Source organism: Scylla paramamosain, chromosome 40 (assembly GCF_035594125.1).
Source record: "Scylla paramamosain isolate STU-SP2022 chromosome 40, ASM3559412v1, whole genome shotgun sequence".
Taxonomy (NCBI): Eukaryota; Metazoa; Arthropoda; class Malacostraca; order Decapoda; family Portunidae; genus Scylla; species Scylla paramamosain.
This window is the reverse complement of record NC_087190.1, coordinates 4,011,085-4,031,094: the sequence shown is the minus strand read 5'-3', so window position 1 is coordinate 4,031,094 and position 20,010 is coordinate 4,011,085. Positions and strand designations below refer to the sequence as shown.

Genomic DNA, 20,010 nt, shown 5'->3' with positions numbered 1-20,010 from the left:
AGCTTAGATTCCCAAACTACCCTCCTATGGCTTCTATCGTTCTCTCTGTAATTTCATCTCAGGTTTCCTTTCTGACAATTTTATTTTCTGCTGTGGTAGACGGTCACTGTTCTTCTCCTAAATCTATTAACATAGGTGTTCCTCAGGGTTCTGTCCTGCCACCCACTCTCTTCCTATTATTCATCAATGTTGTTCTTAACCAAATTTCTTGCCATATCCACTCCTATGCCGATGATACCACCCTGCATTATTCCACGTCTCTTCATAGATGTCCAACCCTTCAGGAAGTAAACATTTCATGCAGGGAAGCCACAGAATGCCTGACTTCTGATCTCTCTAAAATTTCTGATTGGGGCAGAGCAAACTTGGTATTGTTAATGGCTCAAAACTCAGTTCTTCCATCCATTAACTTGACACAACCTTCCAGACAACTGTCCCCTCTTCTTCAGTGACACTCAACTGTCCCCCTCTTCTACTCTGAACATCCTCGGTTTGTCCTTTTCTTATAATCTAAACTGGATACTTCACATCTTATCTTTATCTAAAACAGCATCTATGAAGTTAGGGATTCTGAGACATCTCCACCAGTTTTTCTAACCCCCCACAACTGCTAACTCCGTACAAGGGCCTTATCTGTCCATGTATGGAGTATGCTTCACATGCCTGCAGAGGTTCCACTCATACCACTCTCTTAGACAGTGGAATCAAAAGCTTTTTGTCTCATCAACTCCTTTCCTTTAACTGACTGTCTTCAGCCTCTTTCTCATCACCGCAATGTTGCATCTCATGCCATCTTCTACCATTGTTTTCATGCTAACTGCTCTTCTGATCTTGCTAACTGCATGCCTCCCCTCCTTCCACAGTCTCGCTGCACAAGACTTTCTTCTTTCTCTCACCCCTATTCTGTCCACCTCTCTAATGCAAGAGTTAACCAGTATTCTCAATCATTCATCCCTTTTCTGGTAAACTCTGGAACTTCCTGCCTCCTTCTGTATTTCCACCTTCCTATGACTTAAACTCCTTCAAGAGAAAAGTTTCAAGACATTTATCCTTCAATTTTTGACCACCACTTGAGACCCTACTCGGGGACCATCCTCTCAGTGTTTTTTTTTTTTTTTTTTTTTTTTTTCTCTTGGCCGGTGTTCCTCCTACATAAAAAAAAAAGTAATAATTAGTGCTAATTAGCCAGTTGGAAATGCAGCTCTGCAGCAATGATGACCTTGGGCCTTCTTGTGTCCTGTTGTTACTGTGTCTCATTTCCTTCTTAGTAATAAAGGCCCATGCAGCTTTTTTATGCTGCTGAGTGAGTGAAGTCCTTCAGGCTACTACTTTCCTCATATACTAAGTGGACAAGGAATGAAAGTCTCATTATTGGTTCAGCTGGTTTTCCTTTATGCTTTTTTGGCCTTGGGGGTCATCATCTCCTCCATAGTATGGAAAAAGGACAGAAAAAGGGGACCTGCTGAGTGGGAACAACATGGCCATGCTGGCTCATGTTCATAAACACTGAAACAAAATACTTATGCTTTGCAGGGGTCTAATTTGCTTATAAAAAATATACCATCCTGCACTCATATCCTTATGAAATTGAAGATAAATTGTTATTTTTTGTTATTTAATCCCCCAAATTTAAAAAGATTATTGATGCAAATTAAGAAATATAAGCATTTGCTGTTTTGCCCTTTCTTCATTTCATACTGGGGCTTGAGTTTTACACTCAGCCCAGCCTTAAGCATGATTAGGAGATAAGCATGAGTCAAAGCAGAAGGCTAAGAATCTTTATTAATACCACACCTGGCCTCTACTAACACATCTTTCACACATGTACTCCTTTACCTGATCTTTCCACTTTCCAAGTAGCCTTCCTCTTCTATCAGCACCTTCAACTTTGCTCACATATACTTCCTTTAGAAATCTTTTGCTCTTCATCCTCTCAGTATGACCATACCATCTCAGTTCACCAGTCCACTGTTTTTACCACTCACAAATGCTCATACCACACCTCTCATACACGCTTCCGTTGCTCTCACCCTTTTTTTTTTTTTTTTTTTTTTTTTTTATGTAGGAAGGATACTGGCCAAGGGCAACAAAAATCTAATAAAAAAAATGCCCACTGAAATGCCAGTTCCATAAAAGGGTCAAAGCAGTGGTCAAAAATTGGTGGATAAGTCTCTTGAAACCTCCCTCTTGAAGGAATTCAAATCATAGGGAGGTGGAAATACAGAAGCAGGCAAGGAGTTCCAGAGTTTACCAGAGAAAGGGATGAATGATTGAGAATACTGGTTAACTCTTGCATTAGAGAGGTGGACAGAATAGGGGTGAGAGAAAGAAGAAAGTCTTGTGCAGCGAGGCCGCGGAAGGAGGGGAGGCATGCAGTTAGCAAGATCAGAAGAGCAGTTAGCATGAAAATAGTGGTAGAAGACAGCTAGATATGCAACATTGCGGCAGTGAGAGAGAGGCTGAAAACAGTCAGTTAGAGGAGAGGAGTTGATGAGACGAAAAGCTTTTGATTCCACCCTGTCTAGAAGAGCAGTATGAGTGGAACCCCCCCAGACATGTGAAGCATACTCCATACATGGACAGATAAGGCCCTTGTACAGAGTTAGCAGCTGGGGGGGTGAGAAAAACTGGCGGAGACGTCTCAGAACACCTAACTTCATAGAAGCTGTTTTAGCTAGAGATGAGATGTGAAGTTTCCAGTTCAGATTATAAGTAAAGGACAGACTGAGGATGTTCAGTGTAGAAGAGGGGGACAGTTGAGTGTCATTGAAGAAGAGGGGATAGTTGTCTGGAAGGTTGTGTTGAGTTGATAGATGGAGGAATTGAGTTTTTGAGGCATTGAACAATACCAAGTTTGCTCTGCGCCAATCAGAAATTTTAGAAAGATCAGAAGTCAGGCGTTCTGTGGCTTCCCTGTGTGATATGTTTACCTCCTGAAGGGTTGGACGTCTATGAAAAGACGTGGAAAAGTGCAGGGTGGTATCATCAGCGTAGGAGTGGATAGGACAAGAAGTTTGGTTTAGAAGATCATTAATGAATAATAAGAAGAGAGTGGGTGACAGGACAGAACCCTGAGGAACACCACTGTTAATAGATTTAGGAGAAGAACAGTGACCGTCTACCACAGCAGCAATAGAAAGATCAGAAAGGAAACTTGAGATGAAGTTACAGAGAGAAGGATAGAAACCGTAGGAGGGTAGTTTGGAAATCAAAGCTTTGTGCCAGACTCTATCAAAGGCTTTTGATATGTCCAAGGCAACAGCAAAAGTTTCACCAAAATCTCTAAAAGAGGATGACCAAGACTCAGTAAGGAAAGCCAGAAGATCACCAGTAGAGCGGCCTTGATGAAACCCATACTGGCGATCAGATAGAAGGTTGTGAAGTAATAGATGTTTAAGAATCTTTCTGTTGAGGATAGATTCAAAAACTTTAGATAAGCAGAAAATTAAAGCAATAGGATGGTAGTTTGAGGGATTAGAGCGGTCACCCTTTTTAGGAACAGGTTGAATGTAGGCAAACTTCCAGCAAGAAGGAAAGGTAGATGTTGACAGACAGAGCTGAAAGAGTTTGACTAGGCAAGGTGCAAGCATGGAGGCTTGCACCTTGCAAAGGTTTGAGCAAAGAGTTCAGCTTTAGAAATAGATGTGATAGCAGTGGTGCCATCTGGTTGAAGTAGAGGAGGGAAAGAAGAAGAAGCAAAGTTATTGGAGATATTTTTGGCTAGATGCCAGAAATCACGAGGGGAGTTAGATCTTGAAAGGTTTTGACATTTTCTGTTAATGAAGGAGTTTTTGGCTAGTTGGAGAACAGACTTGGCATGGTTCCAGGCAGAAATATAAAGTGCATGAAATTCTGGTGATGGAAGGCTTAAGTACCTTTTGTGGGCCACCTCTCTATCATGTATAGCACGAGAACAAGCTGTGTTAAACCAAGGTTTAGAAGGTTTAGGACGAGAAAAAGAGTGAGGAATGTACGCCTCCATGCCAGACACTATCACCTCTGTTATGCGCTCAGCACACAAAGATGGGTCTCTGACACGGAAGCAGTAGTCATTCCAAGGAAAATCAGCAAAATACCTCCTCAGGTCCCCCCAACTAGCAGAGGCAAAACGCCAGAGGCACCTTCGCTTAGGGGGATCCTGAGGAGGGATTGGAGTGATAGGACAAGATAAAGATATGAGATTGTGATCGGAGGAGCCCAACGGAGAAGAAAGGGTGACAGCATAAGCAGAAGGATTAGAGGTCAGGAAAAGGTCAAGAATGTTGGGCGTATCTCCAAGACGGTCAGGAATACGAGTAGGGTGTTGCACCAATTGCTCTAGGTCATGGAGGATAGCAAAGTTGTAGGCTAGTTCACCAGGATGGTCAGTGAAGGGAGAGGAAAGCCAAAGCTGGTGGTGAACATTGAAGTCTCCAAGAATGGAGATCTCTGCAAAAGGGAAGAGGGTCAGAATGTGCTCCACTTTGGAAGTTAAGTAGTCAAAGAATTTCTTATAGTAAGAGGAGTTAGGAGAGAGGTATACAGCACAGATAAATTTAGTATGAAAGTGACTCTGTAGTCGTAGCCAGATGGTGGAAAACTCGGAAGATTCAAGAGCGTGGGCACGAGAGCAGGTTAAGTCATTGCGCACATAAACGCAGCATCCAGCTTTGGATTGAAAATGAGGATAGAGAAAGTAGGAGGGAACAGAAAAGGGGCTACTGTCAGTTGCCTCAGACACCTGAGTTTCAGTGAGGAAAAGAAGATGAGGTTTAGAAGAGGAGAGGTGGTGTTCTACAGATTGAAAATTAGATCTTAGACCGCGAATGTTGCAGAAGTGAATGAAGAAAAGGTTGAGGGGGGTGTCAAGACACTTAGGGTCATCGACAGAAAGGCAGTCCGACCTGGGGACATTTATGGTCCCCTCCCCAGATGGGGACTCCGAGGCTGGTGTAGGAGTCGCCATGATGATTTTAAAATTTTTGGGTGAAGGGTGTGTGTGTTATTAGGTGCTTGTAGTTTTGTGAGGAGGAAGAGAGTTGTCTTTAAAGGGCAGGCTGTGACTGCCCCCTTGTGTTGTGAGACACAAAGGGAAACGTTCAGTGAGGTCACAGCTGGTTTTAATGATAAGTTCACAGCACCCCCTGAGCAGTGCTTTAGACCTCACTGGGAGTAATTATCGTTTCGGCAGGTGTCTACTGCCTCCTCCTAGAGGCAGTAGACAAGAGGCTATCTTGTCATGCCACGCATCCTTCTCAGATAATTAATTTCCATAGCATGCACTTGATTGTGTTCAGTTACACATTCACAACATTCAGGTGTGTAATCCGCATCAGTATTGACAGGAGAATACTATTCCTTAAACCTCAAACTGTGACACTGTGAATATTTTGTTTGCTAATTGTTTCCTGCATTCCTTTAATATTCTGTTTGAAACTTCATGTGGTTCCTGTGCTTTTCTCACATCCAGTCCCTCTAATGATTTTCCCACTTTGTACTGACATCTGTATTTTCTCCAGTTGACTGACATTTATTTCCTCCACCTCATGCTCATCAAAGCAACTTTCCCTCTCATTCCATTCATTGACAGTTTCTGAAACAATCTGCTTAATTCTGTTGTTATTCTTTCCTATAACTTCTTATGACATTTTCAAGAATGGAGTATCAAGATAATTCTGGAAATGAATTGGCCAACCAGAGTGGAATATTTTCTATTGAAGTTTTGAGATAGCAATAATAAGCATTTTTATTTATTTATTTATTTATTTATTTTATTTATTTATTTATTTTTTTTGTTGCCCTTATCCACCATTCCTTACTGAGAACCTTGTATGACTTGGTGGAAAGGATAGGAATATTTCATACATCTGCCAGGCATGTCATACTAGGAAAAATGTCATTTTTCAGATCTTGCTGACTGCATTCCTTCCTTCCTGGAGCCTCATTCCACAACCCTACTTTCTCTCTCCCCCTGTTCTGTCCAACTCTCAATCTTTTGTTCCATTTTCTGGTAAACTCTGGAACTCCCTGCTTGTTTCTGCATTTCCCCATATCTATGATTTGAACTCTTTGAAGAGGAAGGCTTCATAACATTTACTCTCCAATTTTGGGTTATCCATTTGGTCCTTTAGGATCTTTATTTCTTTCTTTTTGTTGCTCTTGGCATAATGAGTGGCAGTAATTTGGTATATTGGCGAGGGGCAAATGACACACTGCTGAGGCAAACCTCTTAGAGATGCATCAGTGTCTGGCTGTGACAGAATCTTTGAGATGATAAATTTGAGACTTAAACTGCTTTAATGTCCCACTAAAAAGAAAAAATATTAAGAATTAAGGAATTTATTATTTTATTTCTTCTTTACATCCAGCTGATCCCTATATCAATGGACAGCATCCCAGAGCTGAGTGTTCCAGAAAGCATTGACGTTCCCAAAGTAGCCCGTATGTATGAGCGTCCAAGCTACACCACAGACAACTCCCTCGTGTTCATTGAGGAGCTGGTGCTGGAGACTGAACGGGCCCAGGGCAGGATATACCACACCAAGTAAGCCTCTCTCTCTCTCTCTCTCTCTCTCTCTCTCTCTCTCTCTCTCTCTCTCTCTCTCTCTCTCTCTCTCTCTGTCTCTCTCTGTCTCTCTCTCTCTCTCTCTCTCTCTCTCTCTCTCTCTCTCTCTCTCTCTCTCTCTCTCTCTCTCTCTGTCTCTCTCTCTCTCTCTCTCTCTCTCTCTCTCTCTCTCTCTCTCTCTCTCTCTCTGTCTCTGTCTCTCTCTCTCTCTCTCTCTCTCTCTCTCTCTCTCTCTCTCTCTCTCTCTCTCTCTCTCTCTCTCTCTCTCTCTCTCTCTCTCTCTCTCTCTCTCTCTCTCTCTCTCTCTCTCTCTCTTTCTTTCTCTGTCTCTCTCTCTCTCTCTCTCTCTCTCTCTCTCTCTCTCTCTCTCTCTCTCTCTCTCTCTCTCTCTCTCTCTCTCTCTCTCTCTCTCTCTCTCTCTCTCTCTCTCTCTCTCAAATAAATGTTAAAAGTTTGGGAGACCATTCTCTGGAGAGGCAGTTATAGTACTAACACTACTCTTTTCCTGTATGTCACAAATGACTACCTTGAAAAACCAGGGGAAGGTAAACTGTAGGAACTTGGATGTCACTGTGGCCATGTGTGCCAACGTGGGGAGTATCATCACCACAGGCTCCACAGCTAACAAGATGGAGATGAACACTAAAGTCACATGCAATTGTAGCATATGCCCCAACTTTACTTAACTTTATCTGACAACTAGGTAAATGCACACACACACACACACACACACACACACACACACACACACACACACACACACACACACACACACACACACACTGAAGTATAGATGCATGGAATACTCTGGATAAGGAGATAATAAATGCAAAAAGTATACATGGATTCAGAGCTAAGTTAGGTATTAAAAGATATGGAGATTGGACAGCATGAGCAGACCTCTTTTTCCCATAAAATACAACTAGGTAAATATAAATTGGTAAATACTCACAGACAGAGACAACCATACACATAAGGAAGTTGGGGAGAGTTGAGAGAGCAACAACAAAGATGGTACCAAGTATCAGGGACTTGTCATATTAAGAGAGATTGGCAAGTGAAAAAAGGAGAGAAAGGGGAAACTTGATTGCAATATGTAAAGAGTATGAGAAGGCGGAGGAGATGGAACAGAGTGACTTGGTGGTTTGGGACACATGTGATACTAGAGAACATGAAGAAGAGTGCTTATAAAAGAGATGTCAAACAGTATAGTTTCCCATATAGAAGTATTGATGTATGGAACAGTCTGGTTAAGGAGATAGTAAATGCAAGAAGTATACATGGATTCAGGGCTAAAATATTAAAAGATATGGAGATGGGACAGTATGAACATAGCTCTTTTCCTGAAAAGCACCATCAGGTAAATACACACACACACACACACACAGGAAGAGTTTGTTGAAATGTATAGCAAAGGAGTTCAAAGATATGAATCAAAAGTGAGTGGCATAGAAGCTGGACATAAGGATTGGTTTAATAGATGTGAAGTATCAAAAAGAAAGAGATACTGCTTAAAATAAATTGAAGAGAGGGAGAACACAAAATTTGTGGACAGAATATACAAGGAAGAGATTCAGTAACTTTGCTAATACTTTCATTTCCAATTTTGTAATCATACTTGTGCTTACTTCTCCCACTTTTTTCTAAATTCTCTCTACACTTTCTAAAGTTAAATTTAAATTATCTTTGCCATTTACAGTAATATCATGATTCCCTTTTTATTTCTATATGGAAATAGTGTTGTAAATGGCAAAAGGAATTTAAATTTAACTTTAGAAAGTATAATTACAAAATGGGAAAGGAAAGTATCAGCAAAGTTATTGAGGAAAAGGACCTTGGAGTGATACTTCTGAGAGAAACCATCACTAGAGAAACATGTAAACAAAATAACAGGAAAATTCTCATTCTATCAAGGGACATTAGTGGCATTTACTTATTTATCAAAAAGTAAAGAAGATACATCCAAGACTCAAATATGCAGCAATAATATGGTCACCTCATGAAAAAAAGTGTATGAAGAAATTGGAAAGGTAGAGAGCAGCAACTAAAATGTACCCAGTTTGAGAGACCCTTCTTATGAAGATTGAAACAAGGAAGGAAAGAGAAGACTTAATTGTTGTGTTCATAGTAATGGATTTGAATAATCAAATAGAGAGGACTTGTATATGGACACAAGGGGACAAAAAATAGCTTAAGATCACTTAAAGGAGAGGTATCAAGAAGTACATATTTTCCCTACAGAAGCACATGATCTGGAAAGATTTGAATGAATGAGTGGTCTATGCAAGAGGTATTCATGACTATAGGAAAAAATTGTATGCTAGTTGCTGTGGAGACAGAACAGTATAAACAAAACCATTCCTGTATGTCACAACAAGGTAAATACAACTAGATGAACACACACACACACACACACGAACACACACACACGCACACACACACACCCATCCACCCACCCACCCACCCACACCACCTAGCTGATTGGATGCATTCACAGCAGCTGCAAGGATCTACCTAGGTTTGCTTGTGCAGGGGAGGACTAAACTTTTGAGTCCTGTCTCCATAATAGGGTCTTGTGCGAGGTGTGGGTGCATTGGAAGGGAAGTGTTAGAGGAGTGGCCGAAAGGGAGAAATGAGAGAGTGATACAAAGTAAACATTGGTGGTCAGTGATATCAAAAGGGAAGATGGCAACTGGCACAAACCCCAATATTTTTGAGAGCTTCAAGGAAGAGGACCTCAGTGTAGCACAAATAAATAAACAAATGTGGAAAACTGAAGAAGACAATGTAAAAATATGAGAAGAAATATGTAGCTTAACAACGATGATAAAGGCATGGAAAGAAGAAAGAGGAGTGGATGGTGACAATATAAAAAAGATATCTAGTAATATATTAGAGATGAAAAAGAGAGAGGTGGAAAGAGAAAAAGAAAACAAAGTGGGAGAAGAGGTGACAAAAACTGAAGTTAAACAAGAAGTACTGTGAAGAAATTAAGAAACTCAAGGAAGAAAACAAAGAGTTAAAGAAAACTTTGCAAGAGTGGTTAGGGTTGGAGAAGTGAAGGAGTTGGTGACAGAGGAAGTCAAAAGTTGGAAAGAAGAGAAAGAATAACAACAAAAGGTCAAGATGGAGGAGATAATAAGGCAACAGCAACAGGAACACAGTAAGGATATGGAAAAGAAAATGATTAAAATAATAACGGAAAAAAGTAATCTTGTGAGAGACATGGTACAGAGAAAGATATGTGTGGTGGTATTTGGAGTTAAAGAGAAGAACCTGCCCATGAAAATAGAGAGAAAGAAAAAGTGAAAAGGGCTGAGGAAATTATAGCAGAAGTGGCAAAGGAAGGAAAAGGGATAATTGAATAAATTGAAGATGTTTATAGGATTGGAAAGTATGAAGAAAATGGAACAAGACCAATGAAAATAAGATTCATGTCACAAACAGCAGCAGAACACATCTTGCAAAGAACACGAAAATTGGCAAAAGTAGAAGGAATGAAGGAAATATGGATAAAAAGAGACATGAACGAAGAAGAGACAAATGAATTGAGAGTTAAGAGTAGAGACCCAGTTAAAAAACAAGGATGGAACACAGGAACGAGGAAAAAGATTCACCTGGAAAGTTGTGGACATGAAAGCGAGGAAATGGTGGCACAAAGATGCCACGCAAGATCACCAAGCAGAAGTTTTAAGATTATGTATACTAACATAGATGGTTTGGTGTCAAGCCTACTGGAACTTAAAGACTAACCAAACAATAAATCAGATGTGGTATGTTTAACAGAAACCAAACTAAAAAAAGGAAATAAAATTGGGATTTGCAAAGGAATGATATAGGACATGGAGGAGAGACAGAAAAGGAAAGGGAGGAGGAGTGATGATACTGGTAAAAGAGGATATTGTTGTTGAAGAAGTGGAATATGGTGATGGAATGATGGAAACATTGAGTGTTGTGATTAAGATCAAAGGGAGTGAAAAAAGGAAAATCATTGTGACATACATACCACCAAAAACTAATGTATGGAAGACCAGTAGATTTAAAAGGATGCAACTAGCAACAAGAAATAGTATAGAGGAAATGATAAGGAAAAGTAACAAAGTGCTCTTAGAAGGCGATTTTAAAGGAATTAACAGGGAGGAGATGGAAGTGAAAGAAAATGTCGGGTCATGGAGCGAAAAACTTATGCATACCATGATGGTGAATACAATGAGACAGTGGATGAATGAGCCTGTGAGATGCAGAGAAGAACCAACACAGTTGGACTTAGTGTTTACAAAAACCTCAGAAAGTAGACCAAGTATACATTGTCTAACTCCACTAGGAAGAAGTGATCATGTGATAATAGAAATAGTACCACAGGAGGAAAAAGTGTTGCACAAGAAAGAACAGTACAGAAATGGTAGACCGAAGTATGCTAATGCAAACTTGCACAACTTAATAAATTCTATGGAAAAGTTAACTGGAAAGAGCTATTTGAAGGTAAAGTAGTGCAAGAAAAATATGAGATATTTTTGAGCAAGTATAGAGAGGGGGCGCAACAGTTTGTGGCAAGTTATAAAGTGAAACCTGTGAAGTATGAATAGTAAAATGCCAGGTATGTAGAAGCAAAAAGGAAAAAAAAGACAGGTCATGGAAGAAGATGATGAGACAATTGAACAGAAATACTAAAGAATACAGAAAGGCAAGGCATGACTATAGTAAAATAAGAAGAGAAGAAGAAGGAAACTTTGAAAGTGACATAGTAAGAAAATGAAAGGAAGAACCCAAACTCGTCTACAGATATATAAATAGGAAAATGAAAGATGAGGATGGCATAAACAAGGTAAAAAGGGAAGGAAGAATTTATGAAACTACTGAGGAGATGAGTGCACTAATGAATGAGAGTTTTCAATCTTTGTGGCACTGAAAGTGGTATCACAGAATGAGGGAATACAGGAGATACAAGTAAAGAGAAAAGAAATCAAGAAACTGCTGGAAGAGCTGAATGTTATGAAAGCTATGGGACCAGATCAGGTAAATGGATGGATATTAAAAGAATGCAGAGAACAAATGAAAGAACCCATATGGGATATAATTGATAGCTCGTTGAGAGTGCCAATATACAATAAAATGGAACCATTAATTGAGTGGTGGTGTGTAGCAAGGTCCAATGTTCCAGATAAAGAAAAAATGGCAGAAAATGGGGTTAAAGTTCAGTGATATGCAAATCACTGTAACTCTTCTAAGTTTTGAGATACTGCATTCATTTATGTATCAAAAAGGAGCTTGAAATGCATTATTTCTGATTTTTTAAATGCTTTAGTAATTTCAGTAAAATTATGTATGTCAATTCTTATTAAAGAATAAATAAATAATTTTAAATTCTCAGTTTATTTATCAGTTATTACTGAACTTCGACCTCATTTTCTGGCACTATTTGTTAAAAAAAGGTGGTACATATTAGTATCGATAATAATAATAATAATAATAGTAATAATAATAGTAATAATAATAATAATAATAATAATAATAGTGTAAAAACATGATCAATGATAACATTATTATTATTATTATTATTATTATTATTATTATTATTATTATTATCATCATCATCATCATCATCATCATCATCATCATCATCATCATCATCATCATCATGCTCCTCCATACACCCTCACAACGTGTGACATCACACTCCTGCCAATGTCTTACCCACCCATGCTACAGGATATTGGACTCTTCTCTCTCGACCACTAAAACTGGCTCGCTTGCCCACTCACTGCTATCGGATATTGTGCCCTTCTCTCTCGACCCCTGCCTGGGTCAGCAGCTGTGCCTATCAGGAAGGTTGAAAATAGATTTTTTTTTATAGGGGCTATCAACCTTACTTCCACTGTAACAAGGGTCTTACATTCAATCCCAGCGCATAGAGGACAGGTTAAACTAGTGTTATGTGCAATAAAACTGTTTTCATGGGGGGTGACGCATTGGACCCTTGTTACACGCCACAACTCAGTTATAGACCGATGTCACTAACAAGTATTGTAAGCAAGCTTTGTAAAATAGTAATGAAAGATAGATGTATGGAATATCTAGAAGATGAAAAGATAATTACAGAAAAGCAATTTGGATTCAAGAAAGGGAGATCTTGTGTCATTAATATACTGAGCTTCTATACAAGAGTAATAGATGGAGTGCAAGAGAGGGACGGATGGGTTGATGTGATATACCTGGATCTCAAAAAAGCATTCGATAAAATTCCCCACAAAAGCCTGACGTGGAAGCTTGAGAATGGAGGAGGACTAAAGGGAGCAACATTGAGATGGGTGGATGATTATTTACAAGGGAGGGAAATGAGAACAGTAATTAGAGACACTAAATCATGTTGGCGCAGTGACGAGTGGGGTACCGCAAGGATCTGTGCTGTCACTCAATGTTTCAAATATATGTAAATGATATGACAGAGAATCTAAATAGTTATATAAAACTGCTTGCTGATGATGCAAAAATAATGAAAATAATAAAGGATGAAAATGAATGCAAGGAGTTACAAAAGGATACTAGTTTCTAGTTTCCAAAGATGGAAACTAGAATTTAACACCAGAAAATGCCACATGTTGGAAATAGGAAAAGTAAAGAGACCTTGATGCAGGTACAAAATGGGAGGAGAAATAAAGAAAAGTAATGAAGAAAAAGATTTGGGATCAATGATGCAGGACACACTATCACCTGAAAGGCACATAAACAAAATATTTGGCTCTACATACAGCTTTATTGACAAATATTAGGGTGGCTTTTAACTATTTAGATAAAGAAATGGTGGAGAAAATTATAACAAGCATGATACAACCTAAATTGGAATATGCAGCAGTAATTTGGGCTCCACATAGAAAAAAAGATATACAGAAACTGGAAAGAATGCAGAGGATAGCAACAAAGATGGTACCAGAATTGAAAGACTTAAGCTATGAAGAAAGACTTGAAGAGATGAGGTTATCAACACTACAAGAGAGAAGAGAAAGAGGAGACCTGATAACAATGTACAAATTAGTAAAACAACATAGAAAGAATAGACAGAAATGACTTAGTACCACAGATCGAGGAGGGAGAGACACAGATGAAGGGGCATGGGGAGAAAATAAAGAAGAGTGGATGTTCAAGCATCATCAAGAAATACAGCTTCCAGTATCAAACTATTGAAATCTGGAATGATTTGAAGGAAGAGGTGGTTGTGGCAAACAGTGTACACATGTTTAAAGAGAAACTGGATAAATATGGTTATGGAGAGAGGACAAAATGAGCTTTGACTTGTGCCCTGTACAATACAACTAGGCAAATACACACACACACACACACACACACACACACACACACACACACACACACACACACACACACACACACACAATGATCCAGTTGATGGATGGATCTGCAGTTGTTCTGTGTCTGACACCTTTTTTTTTATTTATAGGATTGATCTGAGGACGTTGAAAAATTAGAGGTAGGTGGTGAAGGGAACAAGGACTGAGGATTTAATACTTTATTCCCGGCTAGTTCACAATAGCTTCTTAAGAGGAATATATATACCTCTGAAGAAGCAACTGTGAAACTAATCAGGAATAAAGCACACATTCCTCAGCTCATGTTCCCTTCACCACCTGTCTCTTATAAGAATAAGTTGGCTCATATAAGAGGGTAGCTGTAAGTTGAAAAGCTGGAAATGAGTGATGTGTCATAGAATATTGTTAGTAACAGTGAAAACAGAAAAGCAGAAATGTTCAAAACAGTAGTGACATGGCAATACTCTGAGCCACTGGACAAAGAGGCAATCAACCAACACAAGCACAGGGAATGTGGCAACTTTGTGAATTCTGAGTTAGGCAAATCAGTGTGTTACCAGAATGAAGGTATGTATTTGTGTTGTATCAATAACATTCTTATTGACTTTTTTTTTTTTCTTACAGACTGACGATATCACAAAGGAAGACAGATGAGGTGTACTTTGGTGAGCTGTATGTTGACCGGGACTACCAGGAAGGAAAACAGAATGGTTCTACTTGCAAGTAAGTTGATTTCTTTTTCTTTTTATGTTTTCTATTCTTATAGTTATATTTACCTAATTGTATTAATCATTGATTTCAGAAACTGAGTTGTTCTTTTGGACATGTCTCTTTATTTACTTTTATCAGATTTATCCTCACAGTAATAAATGTTCCTTGTTTGCATTATCTCTGCATTGCATTACCATGTTTTGGCTATCATTTTTCCAGTTAGAGTCTTTTATCAGTTTTCCATTCCCTTTTCCTAAATATCTAATCTAAATAGATATTTTGCTATGCCCTCCTGTGACTTCTTTTCTTTTTAAAAGTGTAGTTGAAATGCTTTTTTCTTGGGTCTTCCATCTGTCTATAGGTAGTTATGTGATGGGCCCTATCTTTCTCAGCATGTACATGTGTTTTGAGTGTATCTATTTTGTGGCAGCATTCTTTGACACCATTACTGATTGTGAGTGAGTCTACTCTGTTTAGAGAGGAATCAACATGTATGCTGTTTGGCTTTCCTTAAGATGGTGCCTGGCTTTAAATCCTGGACATGGTCTGATATTACTCAGGGTAGCAATCCACAAATGCCAAAACCAGAGTTCTTCGCTAGGAGTCACCAACCTTGCCCTGATTCATCAGGGAAACCTAGATGTGGGGAAAAAAAAAGTTATGCAAAAAAAATAACTCTTTATAATATTTATATGCTATCTGTTTTTTCTTTTTATTTATTTATTTATTTTATTTCATCTTATTTTATTAGTATTTATTTTTATTTTTATTTATTTTTTTATATTTTTTTTACTTAGGAAGTCTGATGCAAATGGAAAAGATGATGGAACAAGTATATAAGATCACAGAAACTGTTGATGTTGATGGGATAAGTGCTAATGTGATGGCACCTTCAGCAGAGGCATGGTGCCACAAGCAGCTCTGCTTTGCAGGCAGCTCTGGAGCAGTAAGACAGGGTACGGAAACAAGTACTCAGTGGAGAGAACTGCTGGACAAAATAAGCTGAAGGGCAGGAAGTTAGGAAAAGATCAAGAATGTTGGATAGGCATCAAAACCAATCAGGAATGTAAGTAGAACAGAACTGAAGGCTTCTTCATCAGATTGACTTGTGGAAGATGATATCCAGAGATTGTGGTAAACATTGAAGTCTCTAATTACTGTGATGTGCTCTACTTTGGAGGTCAGGTAACTACCTGACCTCCTCAATGCCTAATTTCCTGACTATAGTCAGGAAATTAGGAATTGAGGAGTTGGATGAGAAATCTACAGCACAAATAAATTTAGGAAGAGTAACACTGAAGTCTCAGTCAGACGGTAGAAAATAAAGAAAATCTGAGTATGGACCTGAAAACAAGTCAAATTATTATATACATAAAAAGCAGTAACTAGCTTTGGTTTAGAAGTGGCAACCAAGAAAGTAGGAGGGAACAAAGAAGGGTCTGCTGTCAGTAACCTGAGACAGTTGTGTTCTAGTGAGGAATAACAGATGAGGCTTGGAGGAAGTGAGACGATATTCCACACATTGAAAAATTAGATCTAAGGCTATGAATGTTGCAGAAAATAATATACAGGAAGTTTGAGGAGGCATTAGGACATCATTGAGTAAACAGCCCAGTCTGGGGACACTGTGGTTTACTTCCCAGACAGGGACTGTGAGACTGAGGCTTTTAATAATTCTAGTAATAATTTTGACTGGAAGATAGTGCAGTTGTTTATAATGCTTATAGTTAAGCATGATTTATAAAGAGCATGTCTAGGGTGCAATCAAAAGCATTTTGGCTTATTAACTCTGCTACATCTTCAGCCTCTCTCCCTCTCATTGTGGCACTGTTGTATCTCTTGCTATTTTCTATCACTATTTTCATTTTAACTGCTCTGTGATCTTGTTGACTGCACATCTCCCCTCCTCCTGTGGTCTTGCTGCTCAAGACTTTCTACTTTCTCTCATCCCTATTCTGACCACCTCGCTTATGCAAAAGTTAGCCAGTATTCCCATTTATTCATCCCTTTTCTGGTAAACTTTTTTTTCCCCTTGGGTGATGCCTCTCTTGCATCATAGAAGAAAAAAAAAGACTGCAACTGCTGATTTCGCAGTCACTTTCTGTTGTGATCATTACCAATGAGTGATGATGTCCACCACCAACAACAAATCCAATTTTACAGTAATTTTTTGCAGCATTGTTTGTTTCGATCCTTACCAGAAATTGGAACCTTTGGCAACACTGGCTTTGGAGCTACTGGGCTTCCCCAGTGGAGCTTACCAATCCATTTATTTCTTGTAAATAGCACAAGTTCTTATCTGCTTGTGGTTGTATTATTTCCTAAGTTATATATTAGAAATATTTAACAATACAGCAACATTTTGTACAGCATAACAGTAATATGATAAAATTTAGGAAGAATCTAGATGGCAGCATGAACTCACTTCACCAGGTGATGAAAACTTCCCTACCTTTCATCCATATCTGATTTGCTACCCCTTCATGGTCAAACTTCTGTAGTCATTTCTGACATGCACATACATTGTATGGAATTTATCACCTAAGAGAAATATTGGATAATATTGAAATAACATTGCCATTTCCATCTGAGGGCAAGGTTTGGTTTGACTAGGTTTATATTAATTCAGTTCATTAATTTCATTGCTAATCATTTCATTGTGTAGATCATCATTAGAAAAAAATACAATTTTTGCCCAGAAATAAATATATATAGTCACTGTCTTAATATTAAAAGGCTAGGGTTATTTCCATAAAACCTGAGATATTTCAGTCTAACAGTACATGTGTAAAGCTATGAAGGAGAGAGAAATAGATGATTTATTATGTGCGTGGTTGGCAGAAGCAGTTTGGTGAATGTCAGATATTCAAAGGGAAGAATTCAAATCACAAAATGCAGCCTTAATTATACTAGATGGATATGGTGAGTTGAAGGCATCAGTGACACATTTCCATGTTTTTTTTTTTTTTTTTTTTTTTTTAGTGTTGGCATGGTTAATTGTTATGTCAAATGAGACCACTCCAGCATACCAACATTACCATATCAGAGGTCTTCATCTTGTTATGATTGTTACAGGGTTGGGGATCACCAAAACGATAAAAACAACAACTAAGAAATCGTGTTAATGCCTGTTACCAGGTTGATAACACTACCAAGTGACTGTGAAATTGCCCTTAAGTCCATAAATACTGAAAACATGTATTTACCTTTTGCTAAGTAATTTTCATTCCCTTTTCTTTGAGTAGATGTGATCTAATCAACTCCTTTTAAAAACAAGATGGCTCTTTACAAATAATCTCCTATGCATTTTCTCCGATTCTCTTCATTATTTTATTTTTAATACTCTGATGACATTTACCTCTGAAATTACCACATTCATAACAATCTTACCCTAATACAAGCAAAGTCATCATGCACTCATCCTGTCAGTTGGCAACATGCTGCTTGTGAAACATACTTCAACTAGCTTACCAACCAGTCAACAGCAGTCACACCACCACCACTCTTCACACATCTGATGGCACATTCATCCAGGCCTACACCTCTCCTTGTTTTCATCTTCTTCACTGTCTTATGCACTTCTTTCATGGCTTTAATTCTCCTAATACATTAATTCTTTGCTCCATTTTTACTGCAGCCACCTCAGGCACTCTGTCCTTTCTTGTATGCTACAGATTCTCAAGATTCTGTGCCCATTTCTTTCCAGTAGCATCCTTCTCAGTCAGCATCCTACCATCCTCTACTCTCATCATTTTGTTTTCCTAATGTTGGTTCCATTTCACACTCATCATCTCTTGATATCCATGTAAATGCTTTCTGTTAATCTTCTATTGTGTCTCATCTGTGCTTGCTTTTGCATCACACATAAACCATATGGCTGTACTTTGTTATATATTTCATGTATCCTACCTTTCCTTATATGCATGTCTCTTTTCAGTTACAACCATATATGTCTTCACCATTTGCCTCATTTCCTCATCCCTCTTCCCACTTTTCTCATGTAGATATGATAATGAGAACTAACAGAGCCTTGCATTGCAGGTTTCAGTTGGGAACACAACAGCAAGTGTGTCGATATATACAACAGTTCAAGGAAATATTTACCGAAGACTGGAGGAAGAGTGTCAAAATCACCCATAGGGTAAGAATGATCTTTCAACAAGCAGTGGTGGCATACATACTTGATCGAGTTGCTTTACATGTTTCCAACAGTTTTCTTTCCAATATAGAGTTTAATTTCATAGTATATACTTTTTTATCTGACATTAAACCAAGGAATAGAAATTGGGTTACTTTTGGGTTCTAATTTTAATGTTCCTCAAAGTAGATTCCCTGTGACACCATACACTTAGTTCATCGGTCTTTCCATTGCTGCAAGACTTCTGGAAGTCCTGCCCTGGAATGCTTACATGATGCTATTGCATTATGTGTTGTATCTTCGTAACTTCGAAGTCAGGACTCTTCCCATGACATCTTCAGCTTATAAAACCTTCTGAGATCATGAGAAGCCAAGGCTGGAGAACAGGGAGCCTGTTGAATGTGTCAAATTCAACGCTTAGTAAAAAAATTTCAGGACCACATGTGGAGAACAAGCCAGGGCACCATCATGGTACAGCTGTCAGTTGCAGGATTCCTATAGATTCAGCTTCTTATGCTGAACTGCATCAAGAAATCTGAGAGCCTCACAATACTATTGTTACAATTTGGCTTTCTGGTGTGTATTCATGGTGTACAATACTGCAGTAGTCAAAAAAGTCAACATCACTTATTTTGTTTTGTATGTCTTACTTTTTTTTTGGCCTTGGGGACCATGGAGTCTTCCATTGTAATGACCAAGCCTTGGTTTCAGGGTCATGCCCTTAAATCCAGGATGAATCACCAGTGATCACAGTCCTCAGGAAGTCAGAATCTCCATTATTACATTTTGTCATGTCATGCTTGATGATAAGGCAGAGCTCTTGCTGCTAATGTGGAAGCAGTCAAGGCTTATTCCTTTCTGTTATACCAGCTTTCTGGGATCTTCTTAGTCAGGCCAAGTTGGTAAAGCACTTCTATTAACAACAACCAAGAACAAATTGGAAAAATCAACTTATACTACAGAGCTACTGTTTTTACAGCATATAAAGAAAAAAGAGCCACAAAGAAAATCATAAAAAGAAACATGAAACCAATCATTCCTAATAAGACCCAACTTTGTCATTTGTAATGAAATCAGAAGGACAAGCCATCTTTTGAAGAATACCCTGCATGGACAATAAAACACTTAAGAAACGGCAAGTCATCTGTAGGTTCTCGTGTAACAGATGGAATGGTGAAACCCTCCCAGCAGACTATGTCGGCATGACAGCCTTGAAGCTGTCTTGGTGGCTGTCCCCACTACCTTGAATTGCAACCACTCAGGAGTCATCTAAGACAAGAACACAAGCCTGTTTT

General features: G+C 38.7%; 1 protein-coding gene across 1 annotated transcript in view; it reads left to right on the top strand.

The window, feature by feature from the left end:
- The window catches only part of LOC135092551 (uncharacterized), a 148,994-nt gene that overhangs the window by 49,099 nt on the left and 79,885 nt on the right, over window positions 1–20,010 (top strand). Inside the window, exons 11-13 of the mRNA XM_063991167.1 lie at window positions 6,348–6,523; window positions 14,491–14,589; window positions 18,619–18,718. Coding sequence (XP_063847237.1) covers window positions 6,348–6,523; window positions 14,491–14,589; window positions 18,619–18,718 — 375 coding nt within the window. The remainder of the gene's footprint in view (window positions 1–6,347; window positions 6,524–14,490; window positions 14,590–18,618; window positions 18,719–20,010) is intronic.